This window comes from Musca autumnalis, unplaced genomic scaffold, assembly GCF_047663935.1.
Source record: "Musca autumnalis isolate F117 unplaced genomic scaffold, ASM4766393v1 scaffold_2, whole genome shotgun sequence".
Lineage (NCBI taxonomy): Eukaryota > Metazoa > Arthropoda > Insecta > Diptera > Muscidae > Musca > Musca autumnalis.
In genome coordinates, this window is record NW_027411755.1 from 171,011,334 (window position 1) to 171,031,425 (window position 20,092).

The window sequence follows — 20,092 nt, forward strand, 5'->3', positions numbered from 1 at the left end:
AATTTGACCACTAGGAACCTCAACTGTCAAATTACAGGTCGTTTGGTTAAAAATTTACAGCTAAAATGTTCAAGATACCGAGAATCGGTAGGTATCGTTATATGGGGGCTATACCAAAACAATGATCTTTGTTGACAGTTTTTGGTGGAGATGTTTTGTGATCACTGGGAACCTCAAACGTCAAATTACAGGTAGTTCGGTCAAAAACTTTAATTAAAATCTTCAAAATACCGAAAATTGGGACGTACGGTTATATGGGGGCTGTACCAAAACGTGGACCTACATATGTTCACAGTGTTTAGAGGAGACGTTTTGTGGTCACTAGGAACCTCAACTGTCAAACTACAGGTAGTTCGTTTAAAAATTGTAGATAAAATCTTTAAAATAAAGAAAATCGGCAGGTACCGCTATATGGGGGCTACATCAAAACGTGGACCTATGTTGATGGTTTTTTGTAGAGATGTATTGTGACTCCAGGGAACCTCAAATATGAAATTACAAGTAGCTAAAATACTCAAAATACCGAAAATCGGGAGGACATATGTTGACAATTTTTGGTGGAGAAGTTTCGTCACTGCTGGAAACCTGAAATATCAAATAACAGCTGGTTTGGATAAAAATTATAGCTAAAATTCCCAAAATATCAGGAGAGACAAATCCTCAAAATGGGAACAGGAGAGAACATGGCCGATATTCGTACTTGACCTGCCTATGGAAAAAGACTCTCGGGAACAAAAATATACCGTTCCTGCTCAACTATATATGTGGACGCTACAGTGGTTACAACAGACGGACATGGCTAGATTGACTCAGAATTTTATCTTCCACACTACGGTGGAAGGTAAAAAAATTTGCACATCTTCAAGCGATTTCTAGTTTTAGACGAAAGGGGCGATTGTTTGATGTATTTAATCCCTTTCATGAATTACTAATTAATTGTTCAAAATAAAACAATTGAAAAATTAATATTTAATATTTTTATTCGAAATAGAACGGTTGAAGCTACATACATAAATATATTATTATTATAATTATTATTATTCTCTGTTATAATTATCATAATTTTTACATTTTCCCTTAAAACAAAAAATATATTAATCTACGTATTAGAGAAATGAGCATTTTTTAAAGGTCGAATAAATGTTTTTAACATTAATTTGAAATAAACAAAACAAAAGTAAACGGTTCCATGAACGCCTTAACCTCGTAACTAAATTTAGATGATTAATTATAAATTACTAATCGTTGTGCTTGTGGTAGTATTATATACAAATGTGCTGTGCTGACCCGATGACCTCCCTTCAACGTATACTCTTCAAGGTCTTTTCAATATTACGATATGTTCTGGGTGGTATTATCTCGAGTAACATTCTCTGGTAATTTCCATGTTCGGAGAGCATTCGAAATAATGTTTTGGCATAGCTACGTGTTTCTAGACTTCCCTCGAGTAGCAAATTTGCCCCCGTAACAAAGAATTTCTCCCGGTGGTCGCGAGGCATGGTATAGATTTTGTCACATCCCAAGCGTTCTACCAGGCGATTCAATAGTTTTGCTGTTGTGGTTCGCACCAAAGCATTCTGGTGTTGGGCACCTTTGGATGTTAGAATATTGAGAATTTTTCCCGGTGATAAATTGTCACACATTGTCTCAAGGGCCCGTGTGGCATCGGCTCGAATAAAACGATTTGTGTCGGCAGTGCGATGCAGCAAAGCACACACCAAATCATCACACTCTTGTTCGAGGTATCTTGATTTTATTGTAAACAATTCTGTGGCAGCTTGACAGGCAGCCCTTGCCACTTGTGAACGAAGATTCCTTACAGACCTGGATAGCTGTATGCACACCATGTGCATGTGATTGTCAATATTTTTCGGATGATAACGCATGAGGCGTACCATATTCTTCAAACCCACCATAATTACTTCCCAATTGCTGGAATCCAATTGGTCGAATGTTTTCATTATGGCTTCTCGGGGTTTCTCAAACCTTTGCAGGGTGGGGGGATACAATTCGGCCTGAACCACTTTGATGGATTGCTTAACTGGCGACACACGACGATGACTCTTAAGGAAATGTGTTGTCTTGGACTTTTGTTTCAATGGGGTATGTTGTGGCTTCAGCATTGCTGCTCCTGTAACTGGTATAATTGTGGAACCCAAACTGCTGTTTAGTTGGCCACTTGTTTCGGAACTAGTTTCGGTGGTATTATCATTGAAATCCTGCTTGGAGGCAGGTCTTTCATACAGCGATTCCATAGACTTGATCATAGAGTTACGTCGTGACAATGCTTTAATTTCTTCTATGGTGGGTGATCTAGAGCGACTGGTTTGTGGCCGTGATGTTATGCCACCGGCACTATTGGGTTTAGACGTGGAAATGATGGCGGTATTATTACTCATAACATCCGAATCATCTGTGTTATCTTCAATCACCACGCCTTTATCCACATCATCTTCATCGGCTGTATCTTCAACCACCACAAAACTGGTATTATCTTCAATTTGTTCTTCAATTACCAAGGATTTGGCTGATTGGGCCCTAGACAACACGGTTGGTGTGTCACCAATCAAGGTCTTAATGCTCTCCGTTTTACTGTGTAAACTTGCCAAACTTCCGTTACGTTGTAGGGAATTTTTATCATTTTTATCTTCAATTTCTTCATCTTCAACTAGAGCTTCTGCAGCAGGAGTGTCTACCACATCCTCTAGCTGTAAAATGTCTTCACCAGTTCGCCATTTACTTGGTGATTCACTATTGACATCTTTATCGTCTGCTATTTCACTTACAGTTGCCTCAACAGTTGTTAGGGGTGTGGTTAAAATGGGCGTCGAGACATTTTCCTCTTCTTTTAGGCTTTTAGCATCCTCAGCAGTGGTTGCATTTCTTTCGGGGCTGCCTTCATTCTTTATACTTCGAATACCCGCACTTGATTGTGCCGAAGCTGTGGATTTCAATGAATAGGAGCCGGATTTTATTGAACCACTGGGAGTTTTTTGAGACTGACCTTCGTTTTCGTGTTCATTTTCATTGTTTGCTGGTTCCTTTTCTTCTTCTTGCTGCGCTTGCTGAGAGGCATTGGTGTTACTTTCGTTGTCTTCATGGGGGGTCTGGGAAGATTTGGTACTGAAAATAAATAGAAATAAAATAATTTTAGAGACTATTAAAGATTTAATATTATTGTATTGAAATACAAAGGCATGGATCAAGCCCATAAGGACGGTGTTGGTCCTTCGATTCGGCTATTTGGCCGAATACGGCATATTCTGTCAACGTTAGCAAGCATGTGGCCGAGTCATATAAGTAGGCCTCTCGATCTTCTGTAAAAAGAATTTAAAAGACCTCCTCACCTATAAGTAGACCTTCTGCTCATCTATAGAAAGACTTTCTGAAGCAGACCTCCTGTACTTCTATACGATGACCTCTGCTTTTCTATAAGAAGAACTTTTGCCCTTATAAAAGAAGTCTACTACAAAGTCAAGAAGTTGTTCTTTGGGAGAGTTATTGTTCTTTGGGAGAGTTAGCGTCAAAAAAGAGGGCAGCACAATGATACAGGATAAGAAATATAGTTTATGTTTATTTGCTTCAAATATGCAATACCACGTCTGACAGCCGTAAAATAAAGACGTAAGCAATAAACTGTCGAAAAATAAAAACAAAAAAAAAATATTGTTAAGTTAGGCCGGGTCGAACTTTTTATAACCTCCTTTCCTGTCCACAATTTGGTGGAGAAGTTATTCTATGTTGACAATTTGACAATTTTTGGTGAAAACGTTTTCTGACTGCAGGAAACCACAAATGTCAAATTAGCGGCAGTTCGATCAAAAATGTAGCTAAAATACCGAAAGCGGGAGGGAGGTACTACTACAGATACAGATACCAAATCATGGAACTATGTGGAAAATTTTTGGTGGAGAAGTTTTGTGCCATCTGGAAACCTCGAATGTATAATTACAGATAGTTCGGTAGCTAAAATAGAGCTGACAAACTATCGATTGCCCGACTATCGTTTTGATCGCTTTATTTTATATCGGATTCTAAGGCAATTATTTTTTAGATAATTTGCGACAGATAACCCAAAAACATGTTTTGGTGGGTGAAGTAATATTTCTCTTAAAAATACAATCAAAACGATAGTTTGACTATCGATAGTTTGCCAACTCTAAGCTAAAATCCTCCAAATACCGAAAATCGGCAGTACCGTTATGTTGAACATTTTTTGGTGACTGCAGGGAACCTCAAATGTCAAATTACATAGAGTTCAGTCAAAAAAATTAGCTAAAACCTTCCAAACACCGAAAATCGGGAGGTACCGATATATAGGGGATGTACAATAACATGGACCTACGTATGTTGAACATTTTTGGTGGATAAGTTTAGTGACTGCAGGGAACCTCAAATTTCAAATTACGGGTAGGTAGTTCAGTAAAAAAATGTAGCTAAAACCCTTAATATACCGAAAAATCCGGAGGTATCGTTATATGACAGCTATAACAAAACATGTACCAAAGTTGAGAAGTTTTGGTGGAGAAGTTTAGTGACTACAGGCAACCTCAAGTATCAAAGAAATATAACTGAAACTACCAAAATGCCGAAAATCGGCAGTGCCGTTATATGGGTATACCAAAGCAGGGACCAAGTTGACAATTTTTGGCGGAGAAGTTTTGTGACTTCAAAGAACTTCAAATGTTAAATTAAGGGTAATTAATTAAAAAAATGTATCTAAAACCCTCAAAATACCGAAAATCGCGAGGTATTTTTATATGTGGGCTACACCAAAACGTGGACATGTTGCACAAATACATGTGAACATGTGAATACTTAGGAAATCCAAGGTCTACTCCAAAGGTCTTCTGTTGGCTTTAGAAGACCTCCAAAGGTCTTCTTCTTCTTTGAAACTTCGACTTCTCAGTGAACCAGAAAAACACCTCCAAAGGCCTTCTGTTGGCCATATAATACATCTAGAGGGTTTTCTGTTGGCTTTAGAAGACTTCAAGAGTTTTTCTGATGTCTTTGGAAGACATACAAAGGTTTTCTGTTGTTTTTAGAAAACCTCCAAAGGTCTTATGTTGTCTATAGTAGACCCACAAAAGGCTTCTGCTTTAGAACATCGCTAAATGTGTTCTGTTGTCTTAAGTAGACCTCCAAAGGGCTTCTGTTGGCTTTAGAAGACCTCCAAATGTCTTCAGTTGCTTTTAGAAGACATCTAAATGTTTTCTGTTGTCTTAAGAAGATCGCCAAAAGTCTTCCTTTGGATTTAGAAGACATCCAAAGGTCTTCCGTTGGCTTTAGAAGACCTTCAAAGGTCTTCCTTTGGCTTTAGAAGACCTCCAAAGGTCTTCTGTTGGTTTTAGAAGACCTTCAAAGGTCTTCTGTTGTTTTTGGAAGACCTCCACAGGTCATCTTTTGTTTCTGGAAGACCTCCACAGGTCATCTGTTGTTTGAAGAAGACCTCCGAAGGTCTACTGTTGGCACCTCCAAAGGTCTTCTGATGTCTTAAGAAGACCTCCAAAGGTCTTCTTCTTAGAAACTTCGACTTCTCTGTGAAGCAGAAGAAGACCTCCAAAGGTCTTCTGTTGTCCATATAAGACCTATAGAGGGTTTTCTGTTGGCTTTAGAAGACTTCAAGAGTTTTTCTTATGTCTTTGGAAGACCTCCAAAAGTTTTATGTTGTTTTAAGAAGACCTCCAAAGGTCTTATGTTGTCTATAGAAGACCCACAAAAGGCTTCTGTTGGCTTTAGAAGACCTCTAAATGTCTTCTGTTGTCTTTAGAAGACCTCCAATGATCTTCTGTTGTCTTTAGAAGACCTCCAAATGTCTTCAGTTGCTTTTAGAAGACATCTAAATGTTTTCTGTTGTCTTAAGAAGATCGCCAAAAGTCTTCCTTTGGATTTAGAAGACATCCAAAGGTCTTCCGTTGGCTTTAGAAGACCTTCAAAGGTCTTCCTTTGGCTTTAGAAGACCTCCAAAGGTCTTCTGTTGGTTTTAGAAGACCTTCAAAGGTCTTCTGTTGTTTTTGGAAGACCTCCACAGGTCATCTGTTGTTTGAAGAAGACCTCCGAAGGTCTACTGTTGGCACCTCCAAAGGTCTTCTGATGTCTTAAGAAGACCTCCAAAGGTCTTCTTCTTAGAAACTTCGACTTCTCTGTGAAGCAGAAGAAGACCTCCAAAGGTCTTCTGTTGTCCATATAAGACCTATAGAGGGTTTTCTGTTGGCTTTAGAAGACTTCAAGAGTTTTTCTTATGTCTTTGGAAGACCTCCAAAAGTTTTATGTTGTTTTAAGAAGACCTCCAAAGGTCTTATGTTGTCTATAGAAGACCCACAAAAGGCTTCTGTTGGCTTTAGAAGACCTCTAAATGTCTTCTGTTGTCTTTAGAAGACCTCCAATGATCTTCTGTTGTCTTTTGAAGACATCCAAAGGCCTTCGGTTGTCTTAAGAAGACCTTTAAAGGTCTTCTGTTGGCTTTAGAAGACCTTCAAAGATTTTCTGTTGTCTTTAGAAGACCTCCAAAGGTGTACTTTTTGCTTTAGAAGACCTCCAAAAGTCTTCTGGTGTCTTAAGAAGACCTCCAAAGGCCTACTGTTGGCTTTCGAATAACTCCAAAGGTATTCTGTTGTCTTAAGAAGACTTCCAAAGGTCTTCTGTTGGCTTTAGAAGACCTTCAAAGACTATCTGTTGTTTTTAGAAGACCTCCAAAGGTCTTGCCTTTACAAAGGTCTTCTGTTGTCCACATAAGACTTCTAGAGGGTTTTCTGTTGTCTTTACAATACTTCAAGAGTGTTTCTGATGTCTTTACAAGACCTACAGAGGTTTTCTGTTGTCTTTGGAATATTTCCAAAGGTCTTATGTTGTCTATAGAAGACCCACAAAAGGCTTCTGTTCGCTGTAGAAGACCTCTAAAGGTATTATGTTGTCTTTAGAAGTCCTCCAAAGATCTCATGTTGTCTTAAGACCTCTTGGCTTTAGAAAACCCCCAAATCTGTTCAATTGCCTTTGCAAGACCTACAAAGGTCTTCTGTTGTCTTTAGAAGTCCTCAAAAGATCTTCTTTTGTCTATAAAAGGTCCAAAGGTCTTATGCTGTCTATAGATAATTCTAAAAGTCTTCGTTTGTCTTTAGAAGACCTCCAGGGGTTTCCAGTTGTCTTTAGAAGACCTCGAAAGGTCTTCAATTGCCTTTAGAAGTCCTCCAAAGGTTTTCTGTCCTTTTTTGCCTGTAACTTTTTACATATTTATATGTGTACTCCATTTTCGTTCAAAAATATTGGTCACCTTATATATATAGCCCATATTCGAACTTGATCTGCTTAGGGGAAAAATACACCCGTGTGCAAAAATATAGCGTTATAGCTCAATTATTACGTTAAATTGGTGTATATTGTACCATTTCTTTTGACTTTTGCATCTCGTATAACCTTTTGCAGCAGAATGTTGTACAGGTCACACGAAAGGCTGTCTCCTTGTCGGAAACCATTTTTGGTATTGAAATGTTCGGAGATTTTCTTTCCTATTTTAACTGAGGACAGGATATTAGTTTATGTCGTTTTACAAAGCCGTATCAGTTTTGCGGAGTTACCAAATTCAGATATTGCTTGGAATATCTTTGAACTTAAGGGACTGTTGAAAGCTGCTCTTTAATCGACAAAAAAATCGTATGTGTTGATCTGCATCTCCTAGGCCTATATCACAGGGTAAATATCTGGTTAATTGTGGATTTGCCAGGTCTAAGGCCGCATTGGTATGGTCTAATTATTTCGTTGACCATATGCTTTAGTCGTTCGCACAATATTCGAACTTGATCTGCCCAAGGGAAAAATAAACTCGGGTGCAAAAATATAGCGCTCTACCTCAATTATTACGTTAAATTGGTGTATATTGTGTTATTTCATTTCACTTTTGTATTTCGTATAACTTTTTCCAGCAGAATGTTGTACAGGTCATACGAAAGGCTGTCTCCTTGTCGGAAACCATTTTTGATACTGAACTGTTCGGAGATGTTCTTTCATATTTTAACTGAAGACAGGGTATTACTTAACGTCGTCGTAAAAAAGCCGTATCAGCTTTGCGGGGTTACCAAATTCAGATATAGCTTGGAATAACTTTGAACATAAGGGACTGTCGAAGCTGCTCTATAATTGACCAAAAATGGTATGTGCCGATCTGCACTCTTGGTCCTATTTCACAGGGTAAATATCTGGTCAATTGTAGATTTGTCAGGTCTAAGGCCGAATTGGTATGGTCTAATTATTTCGTTTACCATAGGCTTTAGTCGTTCGCATAATATCCCTGACACTATCTTATAGGCATATGGAGCAGACTTATGGTTCTGCAGTGCTCTAACTGCAGTGCTCTACTTTCTTGTGGACGGGTCATAGGATGCTCATGTTCCAATTATCGGGTACGCGTTTTTCCTGCCAGGTGGTGCTAACAAGTTGATGCATACATCTTATCAGCGAGTCGCCTCTGGTTTTGAACAGATCGCCTGGTAAGCCATCAGCTCCTGCTGCCTTCTTGTTTTATGCTGGTTTATTGCTGTTTGTGGTATACTCTTACACTCAATTCCATTCTGGGACTGCATCTGTGCTATCATCGCCGTATTCGTTATTATTGAATATCAACAGTTTAGACTAATGCTTTTTAAATATCCTGGGCACACTATCTCTAACCAGATTACCTTGTTCGTCTCCACCGAAGTAGGTACCTGTTCAAAAGCCATCAGTTTGATGTTTCACTATTTGGTAGAATTTTCGGTCTTCATTATGGCTCCTGTACATGTCGATTTTTTCAATCCTTATTTTCCATTTCTCTCACTTTCTCCCGATACCTCTGGTGATCTATGCTACTGATTGTAAATTAGCAATATATGCCGCATTTTTCTATTCGGTAGCCATGCCACGGTTTTCTTGGTAAAGGTCTCCGATATCCAAGTATGGATTTTGCGGCTGTTTGCATGGAGAGGTCAATATTTTACCACTGTGCTGATGGGGCGAGGAGTGCTTTAATTGATCAATTGGACCAGTTGAGTGGAATGTGCTGTGGCTATCTGCTGTGATTACAGTTTACCAACGCCCAACTTCCGTGTTGTGTCTGTTCGTACTTTAGCTGTTACTTTAATTCTGGTACGTATTTACCTTGCTGCAAAAAGGTGGTGAACCGAGTCGATATTTGGTACTCGGAAAGGTGGTACATCCAACACGCTCGATAAATATCTTCCAGCTATCACAACGTGATCAATATGATTTGATGTTTTTTGTCTGGTGATAGCCAGGTGCCCTTATGAATCAAGATACTTAATTTGCTGCTGCTAAAGACCATGTTTTTAGCCGCTGCGAAGTCTATCAGCCTCATTTCATTGTCAGATCTTTCGTTGTAGAGACTGAATTTCCCGACTGTTGTCTTTAGAAGACCTCCGAAGGTCTACTGTTGGCTTTACAAGACAGGTAAAGGTCTTCTGTTGGCTTAAGAAGACCTCCTGGGGTTCCCAGTTGGCTTTAGAAGACCTCTAAATGTCTTAGAAGACAACTAAAGGTCTTCTGTTGCCTTTAGAAGACCTCTAAATGTCTTCTGTTGTCTTTAGAAGACCTCCAAAGCTCTTCTGTTGTCTTTAGAAGACATCCAAAGGTTTTCAGTTGCCTTAAGAAGACCTCCAAAGGTCTTATGTTGGCTTTAGAAGACTTTCCATGGTCTTATGTTGCCTTTAGAAGACATCCAAAAGTCTTCTGTTGCCCTTATGAATGCCGAATGCGCAATCTGTAGCTGCTAAAGATCATGTTTTTGTTTGACGCTGCAAAGCCTATCAGCCTCTTTTCATTGCCAGATGTTTCGCTGTGGAGACTGAATTTCCCGACTGTTGGGCCAAATATATTCTCCTTTCCAATTTTGGCATTAAAATCGCCTAGAATAAATTTGACATGTCATGGGCAGGACAACGGTCATATGTTTCTTCTAAGCGCTTGTAAAAATATCATTGGTCTGCTCACTCTTGTCTTCAGTAGAAGCATGACCGTAAATAAAACTCATATTGAACATTTTGTTTTTATTCGAATTGTAGGAAGTCTCTTATTCACCGCGCGTGGAAACTGGAGACCAAATGTTTTAACTTCCGACCAACTAGAAACCGGCAACCAAACCCTTGATTTTTGTATGTCATCACAGCTATAATAGAGTGCGTCACCTTTAGGTGTTGCTGTGATGCCTTTCCAAACTGGTCATATTTCCTGTATGACAGTAATATCGGCCTTGTACTTCTGCCAGTGCGTAAACTGCATCTTCTCTATAAGAGAGCGAACATTCGATTCGCAGATCATGGTCCTCATAACGTTTGCGGATGTCGTCAGCTTTAGAGGGGTTTATTATACTCTCCACCACTATAAGGAGGGTATAATTAAATTTGTCATTCTGTTTGTCGGAGATCCTGTTGAAATTAAGAAACAACTCGTAATATGCCGCCTAAAAAATCCGACATCGATTTTTTAAAACCACTCTAGGGTATAAACAAATCCAACAGAGAACCAGTAAGGAAAGGATCAAAGTCGGGCGGGGCCGACTATTGATACCCTATACCACTGTGAATAAGTAAAATATATATGGGAGCTATATCCAAATCTTAACCGATTTCGATATAATTTGGCACATTTATTTCTAGACCGAATTCAGTCATACATTACAAAATTCATCGAAATCGGACATACATATATAGCGTGTTTGGTACAGAAAATACGTGAAATCGGCCGAAAATATATATAGGAGCTATATCCAAATCTGAACCGATTTCGATATAATTTGGCACATTTATTTCTAATCCGAATTTAGTCAAACATTCCAAATTTCATCAAAATCGGACGTATATAGCGTGTTTGGTGCAGCAAATACGTCAAATCGGGCGAAAATATATATGGGAGCTATATCCAAATCTGAACCGATTTCGATATAATTTGGCATATTTATTTTTAGACCGAATTCAGTCACACATTCCCAATTTCATCGTAATCGGACATATATAGCGTGTTTGGTACTGAAAATACGTCAAATCGGCCGAAAATATATATGGGAGCTTTATCCAAATCTTAACCGATTTCGATATAATTTGGCACACTTATTTCTAGACCGAATCCAGTCACACATTCAAAATTTCATCAAAATCGTATGTATATAGCGTGTTTGGTGCAGCAAATACGTCAAATCGGCAGAAAATATATATGGGAGCTTTATCCAAATCTGAACCGATTTTCACCAAAAGTAATAGCGTTCTTCCTATGGCTAAAAAAATTGTAGTCCCTAATTTTCAGCTGAATCGGACAAAAAATGCGACCTGTACGTTGCGAACAAAAATACATGGACAGACGGACGGACATGCATAAATCGACTCAGAAAGTGATTACAGTATAGTCTCGATAATCGGGACACTCGTTAATCCGGACAACGCGGTAATCCGGACACTAAAATTGTTTACATTGTAGACTCGGTAATCCGGACATCTCATATTTTTTTACCTCGATAATCCGGACATCAATATTTTTTCCTATCTTAAGCAATTGATTCTTATTTATTTCATTGAAGTTTTCATTCTTAGCAATAGCAATTTGTGTCGCAATAAGAAATATTAAGTTTTTCAACGTTTTCGGTCCAAATCTCGTCTTTCTGGCTAGCCACTGTTGATTCAGCTATACAGTCAATATGGAATTAACTATTTGAATTTGTCGAATGATTTTTCTGCCCTTCAACAATTGATGGCTGACTATGATAAGCAACAGTATTTTAAACCTAGTGTTGGATAGCCTTGTTCCCCTAAAAATCGATGTTGGGATTTCCTTTCCTCTAAGGGAACTGGTTCCATTGGAACTGTGTAAGGTATTCCAATGATATTTTATCTACAGATGTTTAAAACATTTAAAGCTAACTCATTTTTTGAGCTACCGATACAAGTCGGTAAAATTAAAACGCTAATGAACAGTTTAAATAGAAGTTGACAGCACTCTTGCTATAGGCAGAGCTTAACGACCACTTTGTTGATCGCTAACTTACTGAAAAATATATGAAATCACCGAAATTAGAAGCAATTTAATTTTACCGATTTTTCAGTAACGCAAACAAATGAGTTGGAGAAACGTACTTCTTGTATAGAAATTGCAATAAATTATTTAAAAAACGCATGACTCCTTTTATGTTCATTTTTTGATATAAAAAATCACCCGTATCTACGGATTGTTATATTGTATTCTCGTATTTATAAAACCAATAGATTTAAATTCCATTGTCTTATTCGAAAGCTATAACATTTATATGTATAAAACAATCTTTTTTTTTGGTTTCGACTACAAGCTAAAGTTAGTTGCTAAAGTTCATAATAATGGCTAAAAAATATATTCACCATAATGATATGAGTGCATTTGAATTCTGATGTTATATCTCAAGTCGTAAAAGGCTCATGTCCCATGGACACTGATAACTAGACATCGGATTTTGCATATTTGCATATTTTTTATTAAAAAAGATACGAAAATTCTGATTGGACCAAAATTCGTTTTGAAGAAAACTGAATGCAATGACAGGCTCATATTTTTTATTTTTTTGCATATGCACAAAATATGCAAAAAATATGCAAAAAATATGCAAAATATGCAACTAATTTTTTTGACGAAAATCGTCAAATTAAATTTGGAAAGTCATCAAAAAGTGTTCTAAATTAAGTTTATTGCCGTTAAACGTCGATTTCTTAGCAGATTATTATTATTTTATTAATTATTATTCCGCCACAGCAATAAATCTGGACTAAAAGACTTAGAAAATTTCCTATAATCCAGCCTTCTTATTACAACATAAGTTGCTTTCTAATACAAATTTGTTCAAAAACTTAATCAGAAATGTCAAAATGAACGTATCCAAATATGTTAATAATTTCTGCTCGGCCAAATTGTCTGACAGAATATCAAATGAGCTAGAAATTAAGACTAAGACAATATTGAATATTACATAAAATCTTTCATATTTTACTAAAAACATATAACATATAAAAACATATACAGGGCAATCATAAATATTTCCCTCCGAATTTTCCGCACGGAAAATAATTTTAGAAAGTGAAACTCTTTTAAAATCAATATTTGTTAAAAGTTGAAAGCTACTAGTTTCGCTTCATGATGGCATATTCTAGTCGAATCGACAAAAATATTCCCTTTTTGGGCATAAATATGGAAAAAAATTGTGACATTTGGGAAAGGATACAAATTATGCACGTAATTTTTATTCATGATTGCACTGATAACTATATTTTAATACCCTAAGGGTATTATGTCGTAGTGAATGAGCTTGCAACATGCAAAAGGAAACAAAATAGACCCACAGTTCCTTTTGATTATCTGCATAGATTCGCACTTATCCATCTGGCCAGGTCATTTTGAAAACAAAGTACAGGTCACATTTATAGACCAATTCGCATACAAATTGGAGATTTTTTGGCCCTAGGGCGATCCCTGTTTATTTTGGTAAGAATCGATTCAGATTTGGATATTGCACCCATATATACAGTATAATCTCGATAATCCCTACACCACAGGTTTCGGCGGTGTCCGAATTATCAAATTGTCCGGATTAACGAATAGTAAAGAAAATAAATTATTTTCTATGATTAAATAACTCGTGGTAGTTATATAATACTCTAAGTGCTCTAAGTGTTAAAAATAGTGAGATTTTTCTATACGTCAATCCGGACATTTTTATTGGCATTGCCCGTATTTGTTCCTTTCCTTACTTTTTACCAATTTACCATGCAACAAGACTCAATTTTCCCAAATTACAGAAAACGCCAATCAGATTGTGAAAGTAGAGCTAGAAATATGACGTTTTTAAAGTATACATCAGGATGTAAGCAAAACTCGGGACAGGTTTGAAATTTAAATTTTTCTGAAAATTAAGATTCCTTGAAATCTTTGCCTTTTAGGTGTATAGTGCCTTTGGCAACTTTAATGACAATATTGCGGCGAATATTTTTCTTAATATTTTATTTATATCCTAGACAACAAGACTAATATGTTATAAAATGTGTTATATCCTTGTACTCGACAATTTTTTCTAAATGTTGCTGAAAAAATGTATAGCATTTCCAAATTAAATGAAACCTTTTCCAAATTGAATGAAACTTTTTCCAAATTGAATGAAACCTTTTCCAAATTAAACGAAACCTTTTCCAAATTAAATGAAACCTTTTCCAAATCAAATGAAACCTTTTCCAAATCAAATGAAACCTTTTCCAAATTGAATGAAACCTTTATTTTTATTAAAGGAAAAAAGCCAGAATATTTTGAAAAGAGAAAGAAATAAAAATATATGGGGTTTCAAGAATTTTTTACTTAAATTCTAATCATAAGTAATGACATAAAAGTGCAACTCGCTGCATGTTTTGCTTCCTTGAACTTAAACATTTTATAATTTTTGGGCCTCAATTAAGGTTATAGCGAAATAATGCTAAGGAGAGAATTAAGGTCTAAAAAATTGCTAATAACAACAGGGCTAATTGTATTACCTAATGAAGTGGTTCACGATTTGCTGCTTGTGGAATTTTCATGCTATGCTCAATCACGTCAACGATATTACGATCTATTGTCTGATCGCGTAGTACCACTCTGGTACACAATTTTATTTTTGAAAATGCCTTTACTACTGTGTTCAGCATTGCTGTATATAGCATTAAAAATTTAAAATTACACCGGTTTAATTCAATCATTATTTGTATTCGTTTACTTATTAAGTTATTGCATAAAAATAATCCTGAAAAAAACTTTCAAAAATAAAATTGTGTGCCATAGTCGTACTACGAGATCGGACAATAGATCGTAATACCGTTGACGTGATTGAGTATTGTATCGAACAGCTCAAACAACAGATCGTGAAAACGCAACAAAATCGATTAGTTGTCAATCAGGGTCGTACCTAACATTTTCTGAGCGACATTTTTGAAGAACATTTCGAAGCTGAAAAACGTCATCATGTGGTACTTTTATAGCGGTTCTTAAAATAAGGGACCAAAAGGACATTGAAGGAAGCGAGTTAGAAAGCCGAAATGCTCTACGAAAACAATACTCATTCAATTTGACTGAAGACAAGTCATTTCATAAATAAGCTAAAACAACTGTTAACAAAGATATAACGTTAATTTCAGATGCCTTATATGGTCTTCAGCAGAAACTCAATCACGCCATAACTCGGAACTTCGACTCACGGCGGATCTGGCCTTCGGGATTCATAATATACTCACCAAGGGCTTTCATCCCCAAAAGGAATTATCTCTGCCCCAGATTTTCCTCTCCATTTTGTGTCACAGTGTTATTAGGAATTTTTTAAACCTAAATTCTCTCTTTAGGATTATTTCGCTACAGCCTTAATTGATGCCCAAAAATTATGAAATGTTTATGTTCAAGGAAGCAAAACATGCAGCGAGTTACACTTTTATGTCATTACTTAAGATTAGAATTTAATTTAGAATTGCGTTGAAAATCCATATAATTTTTTATTTCTTTCTCTTTTCAAAATATTCTGGCTTTTTTCTTTCAATAAAAATAAAGGTTTCATTTAGAGTTTATGGTCGGGAATTCCCGACCCGGGATTTCCCGGGAATTCCCGACATTTTTTGAACGGGATTTCCCGGGAAATTTTTTTGAAATTCCCGGGAATACGGGTATTTGTATTTTCATGTTCAAGTCATGAATATTTTTATACCCTCCACCAAAATATGGAGGGTATAATTAAATTCGTCATTCCGTTTGTAACACATCGCAATATATTGAAGGTTGGGTATCTGGTATTTGTTATTTAGTCTTCTATGGGGTTATAAAATATTCCAGAAAAGAATTATTAGTATAGGTCCACGTCTTCCTATATCCGCCAAGGAAGCATACCTCTTGATTTTTTGTATTTTTTAGGCTTTTTATTTATGGCGTTCTTGAAGGATATTAATTTGCTAAGATATAAAAGCTGTGATATATTCGAATTGTTTTATTCTCAAAATTATTGTATACAATATTCAAAATTGTATAATGTATAAGTGGCAAATGGAGTATATTAGGATTGGAAGCCTGTAATAACTATGGTATGAATGTTCATATAAGTACGCCTCTAATCATTGGTGTCACCGTGTTTCAATTGTGAAGTCATGTACTCAAAATGTCAGTCGTATAAAAATTCGCTATAAACGGATTTATTCTATGATTAACACGCTCGTCGAACCATAAGAACAATATACCATATCGTTGAATTTAAAAATATAATCGGGCAGCACTCTTTGAAATCAAAGAAGCTTTGCTAGGATGGTAGTCCGAAACATGTATTTTATATAACCTCCGCAAATTAGTCAGGAATAATTGGATGTTGATCGCATACATATAGAACAGCTGTCATATGCCGTATATGATTTATTGGTTCTTTCAAGACTTTGGCTATTGCTTTTTGACCCTTTTGTATTTTACCCTTAATATTGTTCCAAAGATATAGCATTTCCAGATTAAATGAAACCTTTTCCAAATTAAATGAAACCTTTTCCAAATTAAACGAAACCTTTTCCAAATGAAATGAAACCTTTTCCAAATTAAACGAAACCTTTTCCAAATGAAATGAAACTTTTTCCAATTGAAATGAAACCTTTTCCAATTGAAATGAAACTTTTTCCAAATTAAATGAAACCTTTATTTTGTCATAAAATATACATGAAAAGAATATTGATTTTTGTTGTTTTAATTTAAAATTTCAACACAATGGTATGTAATTGTAACAAATATAGTTATGTAGATTGGTTTTTCTGAATAAAAGTAGTTGTCTTACAACAAAATATTTTACTTCATTGAGGTCTTATTACATAACAACGGGGGAGTTCTGCATTATACTTTTTTCTAGTGTAAATGCAGATAAATTTAAACAATTTATTGAACGTCTATTGGAGAAGATTACTCCAGACTTGGAGAACTCATTCCTGATAATGGATAATGCGCAAATTCATAAGGGGCATGACATAAAATCTTTGATAGAATCAAAGAGGTGCCATCTTAAATTTCTACCGCCATACTCTCCAATGCTCAACCCTATCGAACATGCATTTTCAAAAATAAAATGCTGCGCTAGAGCTGAACTTCGGGATCTTTCCACGGACCATAACATAAGTGATGTGATAGAGAGAAGCGTCGGACAAATTAATCAGCAAGATTGTTCTAACTACGTGATGGACATGGTGTTGGAAATCCCTCTAGCAGCAAACAGAGGGCCCCTTCATTAGGTAAGAAAAGTGACATGTCAATATAATCAAAATTTTCTTAAGTGATATATTTTGTATTTCCAGAGCATTGTTCCAGTTCGATGTTAAAACAAAACCCACCAATTGCTCCATTTTTGTTTTTCTTTTATTGTTAACTAGTTTAAATGTTATGTAATAAGACCTCAATGAAGTAAAATATTTTGTTGTAAGACAACTACTTTTATTCAGAAAAACCAATCTACATAACTATATTTGTTACAATTACATACCATTGTGTTGAAATTTTAAATTGAATCAACAAAAATCAATATTCTTTTCATGTATATTTTATGACAAAATAAAGGTTTCATTAAATTTGGAAAAAGTTTCATTTCAATTGGAAAAGGTTTCATTTCAATCGGAAAAGGTTTCATTTCATTTGGAAAAGGTTTCGTTTAATTTGGAAAAGGTTTCATTTCATTTGGAAAAGGTTTCGTTTAATTTGGAAAATGTTTCATTTAATTTTGAAAAGGTTTCATTTAATCTGGAAATGCTATATAAACAACTATAGAATATAAGAAAAAAAATGGAACACTTGATGTGTTTTTTAAACACCGAACTGGAACAATGCTCTGAAATACAAAATATATCACTTAAAAAATTATTGATTATAGTGACATGTCACTTTTCTTACCTAATGAAGGGCAATAGGCAAAAATCAAAAATAGTAATACAAACCACATAAACATAGATATGCAAAAATATTCACATACAGATTTTATGAACTATCATTATGAACTATACACTCGGGATTTTACAAGATGGGGACCCCAACAACGAGAAAAATTAATATTTATAGACGAGTGTGGATTTAATCTTCACTTACGAAGAACTCAAGCTCGTTCTAGGCAAGGTACAAGAGCCCAAATTGTGTTGCCTTCAGTAAAAGGTCGAAAATTTACACTCGTAGCCGCAATAAACAACGGGGGAGTTGTGCATTATACTATAATTTAAAATTCAAGTGTAAATGCAGATAAATTTAAACAATTTATTGAAGGTCTATTGGAGAAGATTACTCCAGACTTGGAGAACTCATTCCTGATAATGGACAATGCTCAAATTGTTCCAGTTCGGTGTTTAAAAAACCGACCAAGTGTTCCATTCTTGTTTTTCGTTTATTGTTAAGTTGTTTAAATGTTATATAATAAGACCTCAATGAAGTAAAATATTTTGTAATAAGACAACTACTTTTATTCACAAAAACAAATCTACACGAGTAAAAAAGCGTTAAGTTCGGCCGGGCCGAACTTTTCATACCCTCCACCATAAAATATTCATTCCTGTCCCCAACTTTAAGTGAGTACGTTAAAATGTCAGAAAATGTACATAAAATGCTTCATTCGGGAGGCCCTTTTTTATGGTGCCTTTATCTAACTGTTGACAATTTATGGTGGGCTAGAAATTGGGAGGTACTGTTATATAGGGGTTATAATAAAACATGGGCCTATGTTGACAGTTTTTGATGGGAGCCTTTAATGTCAAATAACTCCTAATTCGGTTAAAAAATTTAGCTAGAATCCTCAAAATATCAAAAATCGGTACATAACGTGGAAACTTCAAATGTTATTAACAGCTAGTTCGGAGGTATCTGGGCTATACGAAAATATGAACTTAAATGAACAATTTTTGTTGACTTTTAAATTTCAAATTACAGAAAGTTCGTCCAAAAAATAAAGCTAAGGTACGGAAAATCGGGCGGTTTATTTTGGGGCTATACAAAAACATGGACCTACGTTCGGTTAACATTTTAAGTAAACTCCACAAAGTATCTAAAATCGGGAAGTATCGTTATATTGGGGCTATGTTGAAAATTGTTGATGCAGATGTGTGGTGACCACTACAACCTTCAAATGTCAAATTACAGTTAGTTCTGTTAAAAATTTTAGCTAAAATTGCCAAATTACTGACAATTGGGAGGTACCGTTACATGGGAGCTATATCCGAACATGGACCTATGTTGACAATTTTTGATGGAGAGGTTTTGTGACCACTAAGAACTTCAAATGTCAAATGTTCAAATTACAGATAATTCGGTTAAAACTTGTTGGTAAAATTCTCAAAATACCTGAAATCGGGCGGTAACGTTATATGGGGGCTATTCCAAAACATGGACCTATGTCCACTAGTTATATAAGTTTATTGACATTTAAGAACCCTAAATGTCAATTGATAGCTAAATCGGTCTGAAAATGTAGATAAAAACGTCGAAATGGGGTAAATCGGGTGTACCGTTATATGGGGGCTATACCAAAACGTGGACCTAGGTCCACAACTTTTTTTATATAAGTTTACTTGCACTTAAGAACCCTAAATGTCAAATTATAGCTACATCGGTTTGAAAATGTAGCTAAAAACGTCAAAATACCGTAAATCGGGGGGTGCCGTTATATGGGGGCTATACCAAAACGTGGACCTATGTCCACAACTTGTGTTATATAAGTTTATTGACATATAAGAACCCTAAGTGTCAAATTATAGCCAAATCGGTCTGAAAATGTAGCTAAAACCGACAAACTACCGTAAATCGGGGGGTACCGTTATATGGGGGCTATACCAAAACGTGGACCTATGTCCACAAGTTTTGTTTTATAAGTTTATTGACACTTAAGAACTCTAACTGTCAAATTATAGCTACATCGGTCTGCAAATGTAGCTAAAAACGTCAAAATGCCGCAAATCGGGGGGTACCGTTATATGGGGGCTATACCAAAACGTGGACCTATGTCCACAACTTTTGTTATATAAGTTTATTGATACTTAAGAACCCTAAATGTCAAATTATAGCTATATCGGTCTGCAAATGTAGCTAAAAACAT

General features: G+C 35.9%; 1 protein-coding gene across 1 annotated transcript in view; it reads right to left on the reverse strand.

The window, feature by feature from the left end:
* Window positions 1–962: 962 nt before the first annotated feature.
* The window catches only part of LOC141394850 (uncharacterized), a 203,948-nt gene continuing 184,818 nt past the window's right edge, over window positions 963–20,092 (reverse strand). Inside the window, exon 9 of the mRNA XM_073969867.1 lies at window positions 963–3,123. Coding sequence (XP_073825968.1) covers window positions 1,302–3,123 — 1,822 coding nt within the window. The 3' untranslated portion in view covers window positions 963–1,301. The remainder of the gene's footprint in view (window positions 3,124–20,092) is intronic.